The sequence below is a fragment of the Elephas maximus genome, chromosome 2 (assembly GCF_024166365.1).
Source record: "Elephas maximus indicus isolate mEleMax1 chromosome 2, mEleMax1 primary haplotype, whole genome shotgun sequence".
Classification (NCBI taxonomy): Eukaryota; Metazoa; Chordata; class Mammalia; order Proboscidea; family Elephantidae; genus Elephas; species Elephas maximus.
In genome coordinates, this window is record NC_064820.1 from 130479850 (window position 1) to 130497847 (window position 17998).

At 40.6% G+C, this 17998-nt stretch overlaps 1 protein-coding gene across 2 annotated transcripts in view; it reads right to left on the reverse strand.

Moving 5' to 3' along the window:
* Positions 1 to 17998, reverse strand: part of MEGF10 (multiple EGF like domains 10) — a 179121-nt gene that overhangs the window by 100261 nt on the left and 60862 nt on the right. For both annotated transcript variants that reach the window (XM_049873371.1, XM_049873381.1), the window contains exon 4: positions 17392 to 17492. In XM_049873371.1, coding sequence (XP_049729328.1) covers positions 17392 to 17492 — 101 coding nt within the window. The remainder of the gene's footprint in view (positions 1 to 17391; positions 17493 to 17998) is intronic.

Genomic DNA, 17998 nt, shown 5'->3' on the forward strand with positions numbered 1-17998 from the left:
AGCTCAATATCATGCCAGAGCAAGGCCAGGGGCCGACTGTGGAACAGACCATCAATTGCTCATACGCAAGTTCAAGCTGAAACTGAAGAAAATTAAAACAAATCCAAGAGACCCAAAGCATGACCTTGAGTATATCCCACCTGAATTTAGAGACAATCTCAAGAAGAGATTTGACACTTGAACAATAATGACTGAAGGCCAGATAAGTTGTGGGATGGCATTCAGGAAGAAGGCAAACAGTCATTAAAAAGACAGGAATGAAAAGACCAAATGGAAGTCAGAAGAGACCCTGAAACTTGCTCTTGAACATAGAGTAGCTGAAATGAAAGGAAGAAATGATGAAGTAAAAGAGCTGAACAAAAGATTTCAAAGGGCAGCTCGAGAAGACAAAGTAAAGTATTACAATGAAATGTGCAAAGACCTGGAGCTAGAAAACCAAAAGGAAAGAACACACTCAGCATTTCTCAAGCTGAAAGAACTGAAGAAAAAATCCAAGCCTCAGTTGCAATATTGAAGGATTCTACAGGCAAAAAATTGAACAATGCAAGAAGCATCAAGAGAAGGATGAAGGAATAAAAAAGGTTACTGTACCAAAAGAACTGGTCACAAAGGCACCAACTGAAACTCTAAGATTGAGCAAGCAGGCCTCGGACCTTTCCTCCAACATCAAGATAACTTTTATTAAAATGGGTAAATAAATACATAAGTTAAGCATGTTTTTCAGAGGGATCAGATTCAGAATTCCGTATGCCTGGATCCCAGTTTATTGTTAAATGTTGCTCTTGTTTTATTAATTCCAAAAAAGATAATAAATGAATTTTTATATGTAGAATCAAAAGAGATCTACTTTAGAACGCTGAATAATCATACAACTGCTCTTATGTGTGACTCCTAAGGGTCCAAACTTAATGTTTTATAAAATAAGTCCCAAGAAGTACAGACGATTATAATAGATGAAGATAAATCCTGTGATGATACTTTTTTTTAAATCTGTATTATTTATAAAACCTTGAGCTAACCTTTGACCAAAGTCTGAAGCAAAGTATGGATAGGCATTAGCAGAAAACAAATTCGCCTGTAAGTTAACTAGAATTTAGAAAGGAGAATATGCTTTCCTAATTGCTTCTCCCTAAATTAAAGCTAAAGCCACCTCTGGCATTGAAGCCTAAAGACAAATAATTAACACTGGGACAGATTCTAAAAGGAAAAGACACAAAATTCTACTGCCATGATGAAGACTTTTCACAGCATGATAGACTCCATCATACCTGCACCATCTCTGCTCTATGCCCTTCTTTCCATTGTCTCTGGACTTCATATTCAGCCATAGCCATCACCAAGTACCTCTAAGATGGCCAGGAGCAAAAAGAGGGAACAGTGGAGAAGAGAGTATACTATAGCGTTCTCTATGTTCTCTGATGTCCCAACTCACCAAGTTTCAAGTACACTAACTATGGCAAACACAGACCCTTATTCGCTACCCACATCTTTTCTTTTTGTTTTTAAAAGGGTAGTTAAAACCAGGATAATCCTAGCAAAGCTGATCTTCTCAATATGATTTATTTTTCTCTCCCTTCAAGGAAATCATTAAATATCATATTTTGAGTTTTCAGTAGCCTTTTTTAGAGGCCAGCTATAAGCTGAATCTCTGGATTCACACTTAGTACATTGCTGCAGACACAAGCTGAAAGATACAGCCAAGGCATCTTTTCCCTCAAGAACGGGAGGCGAGAGATACTGATGAGAAGAACATGCCACTTCTTTGAAGTGAAAGTTGTGGACAGACCGTCTGCCTGATGAACAGGTGAGGACTGACATGATGACCCTGGAATCATCCATAATTAGACTCCTGTTTCAACTTCAGTTCCCAAATCCATTTAAATCCCCTTACCAGGGCCAGGGATGTCATTCCTCTCACTTGTAAATACTTGGCTTTAATACTGAGAGCCACTAACTATACTCAATGGTTTTCTCTTATGCCATAAACATTTCCTTTTGGATATACACCTAAAAAAATGGTGGCAAATGGTGAGAGTCAGAGTCTCTCTCTGACTACAGGCTTCCTTATAGACCAGTCCCAGAACCCAGTGCCAGTATATCCTTATAAAACAATTACATCTCTAGTCACAGTACAGTAGTCCCCCACTTATAACAGGGTCCAGTTCTGACGAAGCTGTCAGAAGTTGGTTCTGACTTAAGTTAAAATCTCCTTTTTTTTTCTAGTTTTCATTTCAAAACACAATAGTGTTTTAACAATAAATCATAAAACTGAACATCTGCAAGTGAACATCTGAGAATGATAACATCAGCAAATTACATGCTGCAACACTATGTAGTACATGTTACTAACGATAAGATGTACAAAAAATAAAAAACAGACAGTTGTAAGTACAGTTCACTGTAACTCAAATCTGTCAAATTCGGGACTAACAGTACATACCTTTGTTCTAAAGGATATAATATAATCAATTCATTGAGATTAATTTTGAAAATGTTTTCAGAATGAAAGTATCTCTTAAAAATAACTGCCCAGTAGATATACAAATCTTCCAGCCAATCCGTCTTTCCTTAGAAGTTCCTTTTATTCCAATGTTCGTATGAATGAAGTGCATAAGTTGCAAATTTTGCTGTCTCTTATTTATCCCCTGGGTTGCTATAGAGGAACTTACACATTTCAAGCTAGCTATAGGTGCCTTTACTGAACACCATTCTTTCATTTTTACAGACAAGAAAACTGAACTAGGAAAATGGAATCCTTTCTCAATATTGGTAGCTTGTGATGAAAGCAGAAGTGGGATTAAACTCTGGTCACTGACTCCCATTCCAGGATTTCACCACTTCAATTGTGGACCAAGACATATTATGGGTTTAATGGGGTGGTGGGGAGAAGGACAGGAGGTGAAGAGGATGGTAGAAGATGCCCTGGGTAAGATACTAGGAAATGAGTAGCAGATGGCTAGGTATAGGAAGTCAGAAGATTCAAAAGTGACTGCTGAAGGGAAAGAAAACAAACAGAGAGCTGAATTCCAAGATAAACTTTATTCCCGCCATATTTTGAGGCCAATTATATGCAAACTCTTCATAAAATCTAATTGCTACTAAAAGGTTTTAGTATGGACAAGAATCATTTTGTTTTTGTTTTTTTTCAAACATCACATAGCACCCTACCCTATTGTGTTTAGTTATAAAAGGGAAGGAATTCTCTCCTCCCTGGCATTTAAAATTCACTGATGTAGCAGACACGTGGCTAGTCACTGCTGTGATACAAAGATGGCAGATTAGGGGCACTTAGTGTGGAGATGATGTCAGATGTAGGCCCCCCAAAACCCAATAAGCATGGTACAAAATGAAAGGGTAATCAGAAATATGGACAAAACACTGTGGGAGCATATTATATGATCCCATTTATATGAAATAGGCAAATTTATAGAGATATAAATTAGATTAGTGCTTGCCTAGAGCTGGGTACAGGTAAAGGGGAAAAGGGAGTGATGGCTAATGGGTATGGAGTTTTTTTGTTTTTTTTATTGTGGTAAAATGTATATAACAAAAAACTTGCCATTTTAACCATTTTTAAGTGTGGCATTAATTACATTCACTATATTGTGCAACTATCACCACTAATTATTCCCAAACTTTTTTCATCACCCCAAACAGAAACTTGGTGGAGTTTCTTTTTGAGGTGATGAAAATGTCCTAAACTTGATTGTGGCTATGGTTGTAAAACTCTGTAAACATACTAAAAACCAGTGAACTGTTCATCTTAAAAAGTGATTGCGTGGTACGTGATTTATGTATCAGTAAGTGATTCAGCCATTCCTCTCCTAGGTATCTATTTACCCAAGAGAAAAGAAAGCACACGTCCATACAAAGACTTGTACACCAATGTTCACAGCAGCTTTATTTGTAATAACCAAACGCTGGAAGCAATCCAAATTTCCCTAAACAGGTGCAAGGATAAACAAATCATAGTATATCCATATAATAGCATACTACTCATAATAAAAAGGAATAAACTAATGATACCAGAAACTACATGGACGAATCTCAAAATGATTATGCTGAGTGAAAGAGGCCAGACAAAAAAGAAAACATATTGTATGATTCTATTTACATAAAGTTTTAGAAAATACAAACTATTCTAGGGTGACAGAAGCAGATTATTGCTTCCTTAGGGATGAGGGGCGCAGGGAAGACTTAGTGGGAGGAATTAAAAAGGGACATGAGGAAACATGTCTATGTGATGAATATGTTCACTGTTATGATTGTGATGGTGGTTTCATGGATTTATATATATACATACTTATAAAATCACACTTAAATATGTGCAGTTTATTGTATGTCAATTACACTTCAGTAAAGATGTTTAAAAAAAAAAATTAGAATGTGAGATAAACTTCCAGGCATGGAAAAAAAAATCTAAGCTAACACTAAAATACTATGCACACTGGGCAATTCTAATAAGGCTCTGTGGTCTCTGGTCGGTGGGCTCTCCAAATACAAGAAACCTTCATTTGGAGAAATGCTAATAATAAAAACTCACAAGGAAATGTTCTACTAAACTTTTCCTCTATAAAATAAATGATTTATACAGCAGGGAGGAAAAAAAAAATAGTTTTTGTTGGAATAGACTATTGTAATGGATCCCACACAAGGGACTGACATACCATCTGTGGTGCACATAATCCTATTCATTTATTTGAAAATGGAAAGATTTTTGAGCTTAATTCCACACTTACATAGGCATTATCTATTTTGGCCAGGACTCCCGCATTGTGTCTCTTTAGGTTGAATCACATATAAGTAACATGATCCTAATGGACCATAGTTTCGAAATGTTAACAAGTACTGGAAAAAATCCTAGTTTTCCTAAGCACAAATTCCTAACAACTCAGCCTACAACAGGTCTGATGCTATAACTGCAAATTGATTCAATTTTAGAAGGATTTCAAAATCGACAATGTATTGGGTTGACTTGTGTCTTCCCAAAATTCATGCCCTTCCCACAAGCTCTGAAGCGACCTTATTTAGAAATAGGGTAGTCGCAGATGTAATTAATTAAGGTGAGGTCATGATGGATCAGGGTGAGCCCTTAATCCAATATGATTAGTGTCCTTATGAAAAGAGAAACAGACAAGGAGAACATCATGTGATAACAAAGGCAGAGATTGAAGAGTCTATACACCAAGGATTGCCAGTAACGTTGTTGTTGTTAGGTGCAATCGAGTCAATTCTGACTCACGTCGACCCCATTTGTTACAGAATAGAACTGCTCCAAAGGATTTTTCTTGGTTGTAATCTTTATGGAAGCAGATCACCTGGTCTTTCTCCCATGCAGCCACTGGGTGGGTTTGAACCACCAACCTTCTGGTTAGCAGCCAAGAGCTTAATGCCAAGGATTGTCAAGAAGCTAAGAGAAAGACATGAAACAGATTCTCCCCTAAAGCCTTGAGAGAGAGCACAGCTCTGCCAACACCTTGATTTCAGAATTCTATCTTCCAGAACTGTGAGAGAATACATTTCTGTTGTTTTAACCCTCCCAGTTTGTGGTAATTTGTTATGGCAGCCCTAGGAAACTAAAACAGTCAACAGGCAGTTTAAAGAATCAACCAGAAGGAATGTACATTCATTCATGGCAAATCATTTCCCTGCTGGTCCTGTCATGTTTATGTCTGTGAGGAAAGCATGATGATTCTTCCGGAAGTGCCATACCAGACTCTTCTCTTTTTAGACTGGCATGCCCCTTGGTGGCACTGCTCTCTATGGTGCCATGAAATTCTTTCACAAATAATCTTTCCCACAGCATGTTTTCCACCACATGGCATTTCCCCTGTCTGGCCTATTTCATCCTTCTGACACTTGTTTCCAGATACTTTGCTTCTGGTAGACCAGTACATCTGAATCACACGTTGATAATAAAGGCCAGCCCAGGGAAAGTTGTGAGGGAGGTAGAGGAGTTACCACTTTTCCCATACAGTGTCCTTGCCCCTGTTCCCTTCTTAGTGAGTATCCCTGACATTTTCTTTGGGACTCTGCTGCCCTCATTCTCTTTCTAGCCTCCTTCCTTCCTGAACCAGTTCTGGAATAAACAGAGACCTCCCACACAAAGGCCAATGACTGATAACAGCTAGGATTATTTCCCTTTTCAGGGACAAGGAAAATTTGCATTTCAGTGTCAAAGCTTTAAACTGTTGTCATTGTTAGGTTCCCTCAAGTCAGTTCAACTCATAGCGACTCTATGCACCACAGAATGAAACACTGCCCAGTCTTGCGTCATGCCCACAATCCTTGTTATGCTTGAGCCCACTGTTGCAGCCACTGTGTCAGTCCACCTCATTGAGGGTCTCCCTCTTTTCTGCTGACCCTGTACTTTACCAAGCATGATGTCCTTCTCCAGGGACTGATCGCTTCTGACAATATATCCAAAGTATGTGTGCTGCAGTCTCGCCATCATTGCTTCTAAGGAGCATTCTGGTTGTACTTCTTCCAAGACAGATTTGTTCGTTTTTTTGGCAGTTCATGGTATATTCAATATTCTTCACCAACACCACAATTCAAAGGCGTCAATTCTTCTTCGGTCTTCCTTATTCCTTGTCCAGCTTTCGCATACATACAATGTGATTGAAAATACCATGGCTTGGGTCAGGTGCACCTCAGTCTTCAAGGTGACATCTTTGCTTTTCAACACTTTAAAGAGGTCCTTTGCAGATTTGCCCAATGCAATGCGTCCTTTGATTTCCTGACTGCTGCTTCCATGGCTGTTGATTGTGGATCCAAGTAAAATGAAATCCTTAAATAGCAGCAGAATAAAGCCTTAAACTACATGTATAAATTAAGAGGTAGAATTTCTTTAAAAAGGGGAGACTAAAGGGCCAAAAAGAGAGCAGGTAGCAGGGCCTTCACTTTGAACAGCCCCACAGAAACCAGGGAACACAAATTCAAATGCCTACAGGAGCCAGGCTGATAATTTACGGGGGTAATGCAGGTCAGGTAGGGTTTGGCGTAACCCAGCAAGCACTAGTCCACTTAGTGGGAGATGTTCCCCATCAGTATCTCCTGTTTATTGTCACATATGTGTGTCACCAGCATTCTCAATCTCTTGAGTTTTCCATGGGAGCTAAAAATCCCAAATTTTTTGTGAAACAATATTTTTAAAATGTAAAACATTATGTGGACCAAATGAAATAAGATTATATGTGAGCTCATCCAGCCTTCCAGTTTGTCACCTCTGATACAGACTATCTGCTTGCTTTATGACACCATCAAAGGTCTAAAAGAACATGGAATAAAGGCCTTTTAAGTTCTTTGACAGGTCACATTTTGAATATAACTGTCCTTTTTCCATCATTTTAGTTTATGACCCTGGGTCAACTGCCAAATCTATCATTCATATTGTTGTTGTTGTTAGGTGCCATCCAGTATGCCCCGACTCATAGCGACCGTGTGCACAACAGAACAAAACACTGCCTGGTCCTGTGCCATCCTTACAATCGTTGTTATGCTTGAGCCCACTGTTGCAGCCGCTGTGTTAATCCACCTCGTTGAAGGTCTTCCTCTTTTCTGCCCACCCTGTACTTTACCAAGCATGATGTCCTTCTCCAGGGACTGATCCCTCCTGACAATACGTCTGAAGTATGTAAGATGCAGTCTTGCCCTTCTTGCTTCTAAGGAGCATTCTGGTTGGACTTCTTCCATCAAGGGCTGCTCCATATGCATAATCACTGACATTACTTTAACAGCTCAAAATTTGGAGGAGAGGCCCTCCATCATGCCATGGCGGAGGGAAGCAAGCATCTGCTGTACCCTTCCATGGCTCAACTAAAAATTTCCCTTTCTTGAGTTGTTAGAACACAATTATGACGGTCCTTAGAAGAAATTAAAGATCCCAAGATTCTCTGATAAAGTATAAGTATTTATAATTACCCAATATAAAGTTATATAAAAACAACGTGAATCACTTAATGCAATGTTTCCTAAAACTCTGGGGAATAATGGACTATTAGTTAAATCGTGTTCTTGAAAAGAATGAGGGGAGGCAATAAAAAATTCCATAGTCAAATAAGTTTGAGACATACCATTACTGTAGGCTAAAATAAATTTGCAAAAAAAAGAAGTACAGCACACAGCATTTCCCAAACTTACTGGATAATGTGCTGGTGAATTCTGCACAAAGAGTATTCAGTAGTTCACACTAGGGCTTGTTACTACAGGTAATGCCCAGGATCCAAGCCTAGTAAGGCATTCTTCTCCCTGGATCAACAGGTAAATTTCATTTGAGGAGGCACCACTTACAGTCACGACCTTCAGTGAGATGCTAAGTACAATACATCAACTTAGGTGTTCTTTATAATCTTAAATACCATTTTGGCTGCTCTATCTTTAAACTGCTGCTCTATCTTTAAACTTTCCATACTGTCTTTGCCACTCCACACAATTGCCTAGCTAGTCAGGGAGGACTCCTGTGACCCAATAAAGAATTTTGCTTTTCTATGTAGTGGAGCTCTGGCTGATACCTTAAACCTTTTTTAGAATTATTTATGGAGAAAGAAATATGTCTGGAACTTGGGCTGTCACCTCCCCTTATGGAAAGAACAGGGTGTTGGCACCAGTGCATTAGTCTCCCTTTCCCTTTAGCTTCTCTGCTTGTGGCCCAGAGAGAAGCACTAGGTCTATCACTGCATTATCTGCAAAAACGCTGTCCGTCTCTATCCCAGACTAAAAAATGCAAGTTCTATCGCCACCTGGCCGTATCGATGTTTTATGGTTGGTCAGTTAGACCAAAATGTGTCTTTTCCATTATTTTTAAATTACTTTACCCTAAAACAGCTTGAACCATAATACAGTCAAAATTGCTTCTCAATTCTGGGCTTTTATATTAGCTATTATTCATTCCTGCAAAGAGATTGCATAAATTAGGCCTGTGAAAATCCTACCTACCCTGCAAAGACTGCAAATCCAAGGACTTATTTTCTAGAGAGAAAGCAAGGGTGCTTCATTGTTTCCCTTTGACCCTGCCTCCAGGGGACTCAACAGTTATGATTTTTTAAGTAAAAACCAAGAATATCTCTGATGGCAGCAGACATGATTTCTAACTTACATTGAAATTATCTTAAATTTATACTTTTTTTTTTTTTTAATTATATTCGTGGTTCCTATTTATAAAATCCTAAGTCGTGAGCAAGCACGGACAACTAGTGAAGCAACAAAGGTTCCCTGAATTATTTATCAGATTTGCTGTTTCCCATTCTAGCAGAGAACAAACGGAAGTTTTCCGGTTATATTTCCATAACCAGAAAACCGAAATTTAGATCCCAAAAAATGCGTGAGAAAATTGGAATTCCCACTGGTGCGGGATGTGGACAAAGGGCCTTTCCAAGTATTTACTGGTAGCTTCCTCTGAACCAAGTCGGACTCCATAGCAACAGAGTACAGGGTCCCTATGGAAACATGAAAAAATGCCCTGCTGGTGGCAGAGAGGGCATCATGGGTAGGTCTACTTAGGAATGCACCATCTGATTATTGTCAGTTCAGGGTCTCTCTGCCTGGCCTAACAGGATTGTCTCACTTTTATCTATACTCAAAAGAGTCTGCTTAAAAGAGGGCACAAACTAAGTTTTTTTGGGAAATATTTGACAAGACCACAACTTTATTATTAAACGAGCCTGTGAGAATCAAATAAATCCACAGCAGAAGGCTCAGACTGACTGGAACTTCCGAGAAAAGTATTCTTCCTCTCCTTAAGCTCCCTCTTGGTCCCCTAAATCTACCAGAGAAGTCTAATTCTCCCATAAATAGCCCTCTGCCAAGGGCTGAGTCTTCACAGCCCAAAACAATTTGCCTTGCCCTGCTCTCCAGCTCCTTCCATCCAAAAAAACCTGAGCCCAAAACTTGGCAGCAGGAAAAGGCCAAAATGACACACACCCTGGATAAAGAATTAAATGTGTCCTTACATAATCAGTATCAAGTAGGGGAAATAAATGCCCCAGTGCGACTCTTCCTGAAAGCCTTGCCCATTTGACCAATGTGTCCAAGCTGGCCAATCCCCCTGCTAATCAGACCCTCCTACAGCTAACACTGAAGCAAAATGTGGCCATTAAAAATCCTTTTTCGATCACCTAATAAAACTGTGGAGGCAGTGGTGGTTCAGTGGTAGAATTCTCACCTTCCATGTGGAGACCCACATGTTTACCTGTGTTTTATTGACCATGCAAAGGCATTCAACTGTGTGGATCATAACAAATTATGGATAACATTAAGAATGGGGATTCCAGAACACTTAATTGTGCTCATGAGGAACCTTTACATAGGTCAAGAGGCAGTTGTTTGGACAGAACAAGGGGATACTGATTGGCTTAAAGTCAGGAAAGGCGTGCATCAGGGTTGTATTCTTTCACCATACCTATTCAATCCGTATGCTGAGCAAATAATCCGAGAAGCCGGACTATATGAAGAAGAATGGGGCATCAGGATTGGAGGAAGATTCATTAACAGCCTGCGTTATGCAGATGATACAACCTTGCTTGGTGAAAGCGAAGAGGACTTGAAGCACTTACTAATGAAGATCAAAGACCACAGCCTTCAATATGGATTGCACCTCAACATAAAGAAAACAAAAATCCTCACAACTGGACCAATGAGCAACATCACAATAAATAGAGAAAAGATTGAAGTTGTCAAGGATTTCATTTTACTTGGATCCACAATCAACAGCCATGGAAGCAGCAGTCAAGAACTCAAAAGACGCATTGCATTGGGTAAATCTGCTGCAAAGGACCTCTTCAAAGTGTTGAAGAGCAAAGATGTCGCCTTGAAGACTAAAGTGTGCCTGACCCAAGCCATGGTATTTTCAATCGCATCATATGCATGTAAAAGCTGGGCAATGAATAAGGAAGACAGACGAAGAACTGATGCCTTTGGGTTGCAGTGTTGGCAAAGAATATTGAATATACCATAGACTGCCAAAAGAATGAACAAATCTGTCTTAGAAGAAATACAGCCAGAATGCTCCTTAGAAGTAAGGATGGCGAGACTGCGTCTTACATACTTTGGACATGTTGTCAGGAGGGATCAGTCCCTGGAGAAGGACATCATTCTTGGCAGAGAACAGGGTCAGTGGAAAAGAGGAAGACCCTCAATGAGGTGGATTGACACAGTGGCTGCAACGAAGAGCTCGAGCATAACAACGATTGTAAGGATGGCTCAGGACTGGGCAGTGTTTCGTTCTATTGTGGATGGGCTCGCTATGAGTAGGAACTGACTTGACAGTACCTAACAACAACAACAACAACATACAGAGACCCAGGTTTGATTCTTCATCAAGGCACCTCAAGTGCAACAACCACTCATCTGTCAGTGGAAGCTTGCGTGATGCTGTGATGCTGAACAGGTTTCAGTGGTGCTTCCAGAACAAGGCAAGCTAGAAAAAAACGTCTGATGACCTACTTCTGAAGAATCAGCCAGTGAAAACCCTATGATCACAACAGTTTGATCCCGTTGTGCAGGGTGTTGCCATAAGTCAGAAGCTGACTTCACACCAGCTAACAAAGTGCAAACAAATGCAGAAACTGTGATCCTGAGCTAGCTTGGCAAATATGCCTGCTCACAAAGAGGAAGCTAATTTTTCCAGGGAACAACAGCAGGAACAAATAAATATGATATCTCAGTTAAATGGCGAAGCTAGGCACAAGGAGCCTATAACCAGGTGCAAAATTCAGGAACCTCAATTGATATCACCGTGATATCCAAAATCCCATTGGATGCCAGACAGAGTCTAATACAGGGATGGCAAATACTGAGCTCTCAGGCCAGGCCACCTGTTGCCAATCCAGTGTTGATGACAGAAATCACTAATGGTTTACTTTGCTCTCTTTACCTTAGCCCAGACATGGCTCAGAATCCTTCTAAACACAATGCTCCCCATACCCCCACCCCCACCACCGGCACTTCCAAAAGAAGCCATCCTCTCTCCGAAAAAGGAAGTTTTTAAATTCCAGTCTAATATAACATAAAATCCCAACACAAAATAAAAAAGAAGTGAAAATGTGTGGGATATATGGCAGTCTAATGTGGTCTCCAAAATGGCACCCATGTGGCCCATCTCCTAGACAAAAGAAATAGTCCTGTGTTAGTGAGCTGCAGATATTTTTAAGCCCTTAACCCAAAATTGGGGTTAAAAACACATTGTTTACTGAAGCATGACATCGAAACAAGAGTGAAGTTCATTGGCGGGCACTATGTCTCATACAAACACCAACCACAGCTCCAACTCCTCATTTGCCTTTGGCCAGTTCAGCTTTACATAAAATTGGCCAAGTTAAACTCAGCAGTGAATATTCATTCACTGCTATGGTAATCAATTGTCACACTCCCCTCTGCTATGAACAGGAAATCATATACAGTTCAGTGTGGGGGAGTTAAGGCTTCTCATTTACAGTTCCAAAGTTCTCTAAATGAATGCCAACGATAGGCAGGGCACTTCCATGGGAACTGATCTTCTACCATCAGAGCTGGCCTGCAAGTCCCCAAAACTTTTCCCTCTGTCTTCTCTGCAAGTCACGCTGCCTGGGGTGCCCCCATTAAAGCTTTAATTTTAGGTTAGCCTCTGCCCTCCTCTGTATAACAAAAATAGGGCAACAGAGTTAAATCTATTATAAAGGAAACATCAGTGAGAATGGTCCCTTCTTTTGCAGCTGCAGCCAGCACGAAAGAACTGGGGATCTGGGGCAAAAAGAATAGAAGCTAGACTGGAGGAGAGGCCCCTGACCATCTCCTTTGTCCCTCCAGGATTCTGCTGTGAGCAGCCCTGTTTACAATGATCTCCCTTCTCTGCCATCAGCCAAGGTGAAACCAAGGACATCTGTTACAGAGAACGCACGGCCTCATCTGGATTAATCGATCCTGCCCACAGAAGAGTAGTCATTAACTTCTCACTCTGCTGTTCTCTCCGCTGCTTTCCCTGCCAGCTTCTCCAAGTTCCCTGGAACCAATTCTACAGGCAATCCCCAACTTGCTAAGAGGTCAGTTTCCAAAAGTGTATTTGAAAATGAGTTGTGTGTTGCTCCAAACACATTTTTCTGGAGTTATAATGTTGGAAATATTGGTTAGGTCCCCACATTAGCCCTCAGGCTCATTTACTACAAAATGTTTCGGAACAAAGGGCAGTACTGTGGCAATCAAATGTCTCAACTCCGTTTATGACTGGTTCATTCACAGTTTCACTCTGCGTTGCCAAGAGCCCGTCCAACCTCAATGGATCAGAGATCCACATGCTCTTTGCATGACACTCATGGAGGCAAGAAGCTGAGAGACTGCCCTGGCTCCAAACCACCCTGGGGCTGCAGACAGTTAAGGTCTTGGGAAAAGAGAAGCTGGTGGAGGCTAGGGGTGAAGAGAGAAAGGCTGGGGAGGGGAAGGGTCTCTGAAAGGCCCAGGCCTCCTGCTGGTTTGACCCTGGGGCACTTGTTAGTCAGGTTCAGTCTCAAGCTGTCTCCTTTAAAAAAAAAACCAGCCCTCAAATTAGCCTGTTTTTCTTTCCGCCATCACCTGTTGTTTCTAAACAGTGTTTTCCTGACTCTCTAAGGAACAAAGCAGTCTCACTTCATTCCAGACCCTGCTCTTGTCCTTAAAGCCAAAATACTAATGGCTAAAAAAACATATCATTTTAAAAGAGTACAGAATAACTAGTAATTAAGGAGATGCAAAACACAGCAAGGTATCATCACCTCACTGCGTAGGTTGAAAAAATATTAATACCTAGTGTTGGTGAGGATGTGACGAAATGGACACTCTCTTACACTGCTGGTGGGGATGTAAATTGTTACAATTTGTCTGGACCTCCATTTGGCAATCTGTATCAAAAAGCCTTACAGTGTGGCTCAAACTTTCTCCCAGTATCCACTATCCCCTTCTTCCACAGAAATAATTTTTTATGCTGAGCCCTTGAATCCTCAAGAACAAAGATGGCCTTGCTCTGAGAGGGGCACTATTCCGTAGCCCCATCTCCAAGGTGAGCCTGGCTAGGTATTCGTTGAGGCCGCTCAGCTGTCCTTTCCCAACCACAGCAGAATGAACTGGTAGCCAACTCTGTAGAAATTTCTCTGGAGCCTAGAGAAAATGATTCTTTATGGTACACATCCTTGGCTATTTCCTGATGAAGAGCTACTATTAATATTTACACAATGTTCTAATCTCTAAAGCTGGGGAGGGATAAGTGGGGGAGTCAAGATCCAAAACCACATGTTGCTAACAGGTAGGAACTGAGACAGCCAGGTCCTCACAGAAAACCCCCAAAAGCTATGGAAAGAGGGTGGAACAACTGGCAGTCCCAAATCAGGACTCCGGAATGACCATCTACGGTGTGATCTATGGAGCAGGGGAGGCAGGGTGGAGTGGGGTAGGAAGGCGGAACTTGCTCTCCAGAAGGGGCTACTTCAGCTACATTAAAGAAACTTTTTTCAAATATACATTATTTGCATAAAACCACCCTTTTTTGTTTTCCCAGTAAGCTGACTACCAAAAAATAAACTAAAATCATAACCAATTCCTGTGATTCAATTCCTCCTTGTAACTGGAAACAGTTAAAAATGGTGCCTGTGCTGTCTGCCTGGCAGCAAAACCTGTATGAAAAAGCGATTATGAAAGCAAAACCAAGAATCACGTGTTCTTTCTTCCTTCTCTAGCCACAAGGGTGCCTCACGAGTGCCAGGTGTCGAGAGTGCTTGAGAGTTACTGCAGGGCATCCTCCAAGAATAAGGAAGCAAGGGAAGTTCTGTTTGTCCTCTGGGAGTTAAGCTATGAAATCAAGACATCAGAGTAGAGAGATGCAAAATATCCTTAAGGAGACCAAATGGCTCCTGGGCCTATGAGAGTAGACAGTAAGCTGATAAATATATTCACATATCTAAAGGAAAAATATTTCAATCCCTAGTGGCAGTTGGTCAGCCGAGAAGGCTTAGAAAAACAGAATTTTAGAGTAAAATGTTGTTAGCAGCCATGGAGTCGATTCCAACTCATCGCGACCCCATGTATTACACAGTAGAGCTGCTCCATAGCGTGTTCTTGGCAGTAATCTTAATGGAAGTAGATTGCCAGGATGTTTCTTCTGCAGTACCACTGGGTGGATTTGAACCACTAACCTTTAGGTTAGAAGTCACGCACAAACTGTTTATGTCACCTAGGGACCTAGGAGCAAATGCTAGATGTGTCCAATTGGAGCAATCCTGGGGATACTTTGCAACCCACCTACTGTGAGATGAAAGAAAATTTATTGTTGCCATTGTAATTTTCAGGTAAGATATCGCTAGTGGAATGTCCTAACCTTTTGAGAAGGGCTGCACTACTGAATAAAACGAGAAGGGTATTGTATATGGGAGGCTGGTGCCATAAAATACTGAGACCTCTCTCTCACTGACCTTGCTTGATCCATGCTCCCCATACAAGCTTGCCAGTAAAGCTTGGCTTCCCTCATACCATGCTTTCAAGGTAGGAAGGTATGGTTAAAAGATACAAAGGCCCAAGTACCTCTGCAAGCTCTCTGTAAGTGACTGAATTAGCCCCTGACTTTATATATGTTGTTGTTACATGCTGTCGAGCTGATTCTGACTCAGGGAGACCCCATGTGTGGGGCCAGGACTTCCCACCTCTCCCCATGTTATGTGTTCACTGCTGCTCTCTTTGAAACTTTCCCATCAGCCTGGCCACAGAGAACCAATTCTGCCATCAAGTCAATTCTGACTCTTAGAGACCCTTCAGGACAGAGCAGAACTGCCCCATAGGGTTTCCAAGGAACAGCTAGTGGATTTGAACTGCTGACCTTTTGGTTAGCAGCTGAGCTCTTAAGCCACTGTGCCACCACAGAGAACAGTCCATGATCACTTCTAAGATGTTTGATTATAAACATGCAATTTTCCTTATTCAGCATCATAATTAATCAAAGATATGCAAATTAAAAAAAAATAGCAAAGGGAATAAGCAAAAAGGCATTCTTATGAACTTCCGGTAGATGCACAAACTGGGAAGTCAGGAAAAGTCTTAAAAATATGTATACCTTCAGGCCCAGCAAGTCTCCCTTTAAAAATTTATCCTTAAAATTTTTTTTTTTTTATTAAGAATGTGAACAAAGATTTAACCACATGTCTTTTACAGCAGTTCATAATGAAACAAATGTGGAAATAAATGCTTAACAATTGAGACTGGTTAAATAAATATCTATAATACAATTATATGCTGGCATTTGTAGTATGTTACTGACCAGGAAAAACATTCACAATGTATTTTTATTTTCTTCTTTTTGTTTAGTTACACTTTCTATTTTTTAATGACCATTTATTATTTATCTATTTTTTTAATGACCGTTTATTATCATATACAGGCCTGGTTCTGAATCAAAGTTGAGGAATTGCCTCTGTCTACACCAGGAATAGACTCGAGGGGTTGGCAGGAAGATGAGACATATACTTGGTTCAAGCCTTTTCTCTATATGAGAGTAAAGGAGGCTTCAGAGAAGGGTAAATGGCTTATCTGAGGTTACACAGCTGGCGATGGCAGAGCCAGTGCCATCACCTGGCTCTGCAGATTCTTAAGCTCATATCTGTCCTGTGATTCCTGGTGCCTCCAAATTACAGCAGAATCTTTTCTCTGTGCTACTCAACAGTAATGACCTGACACAGATAGCAAATGTGCTCCTCTTGCAATGGGCTGAACCAAAATACTTGAATAAAATATTTTTTAATGACCCATCTCCCAAGTGTCTTATACATACTAGTAATAAACCTCAATTACAAATGGCATTCCACATAATATGCTAGAATTTTCTGAATTGTGTCCTAAAATGTCAGACTTCTCCCATGACATCTCAGAATGAATTGGTGAGATGGGGCGGGGGGGGAGGGAGGGGGAAGAGAGTAAATGAGAGTGAAAAAGAAGGTCTACTTTGTGACCCAAACTTGTAGTCATTTCTTACCATGAGAACTCTACTTTTAGGCAGCCTCATCATTCTGTGCACCAGAGAAGAACAGACTGTCCTCTCAGAAGTTCATTCAGGTCAGTTATGTTTCTCTTCTCTTCTGTGACCTAGGTCCAATGACCCTGACTAATTTCCAGTGAAGCATTTATAAAGGAGTACAATTAACATTGTTACATCTGCCCTTGAGTCAGCTTTCTGTAGCATCTGCTTCTCCTCCGGCAACATTCACATGAAATTTTTTGCTAGGACAGGAGAACAGAGTGAATGCCTCCTTCATTGCACAGGCCAAGGAAGTAGCAGCAGAGAGTGAGAGGGAAGTTTCCAAGATGCCTCATCTCCCCACGCCTGTATCTCGGGCTGCCATTACCAGAAAGAAACTAGCACTGGGCAAAATAAGTGAACCCCAAAGGGATAAAAGTCTTACTTACGGACACACATTTCACTGCTTTCAAAAAATCCAGGACAGCACTGGGATTTGCGTCTATACATGGTTTTTTCCCCATGGCGATAGGCTGTTCGGTAACTGATTCTATATAAAGGGAAAAAAAATCACACGGTTACTTCTTTAGAACTGCAATTTGATCAGAAGTAAAGAATTCATATCTTAATACACCAAAACCCACTGCCATCAAGTCGGTTCCGACTCATAGCAACCCTATAGGGCAGGGTAGAACTGCCCCATAGAGTTTCCAAGGAGTGCCTGGCGGATTCGAACTGCTGATCTTTTGGTTAGCAGCTGTAGCACTTAACCACTACACCACCAGGGTTTCCTTTAATACCCAGGAACTATTAAATATAATAAAGGCATGGAAAGCAAAGTACTCCAAAATAAATAAGAAACATGGAAGATATATTTTGACCAACATTAACTCTTATCAGTTTATCTAAGAATATATTAATATTCCCACTTTCAGCCAATCTATAGTTTATTTCAAGGGATCAAAAGTTTCATGACTTTCCTACCTCAGTTATCTTGAGATATCTTCATATGATATTTTCATATGATACAATTCTAGTCAGCATTCAATTATATAT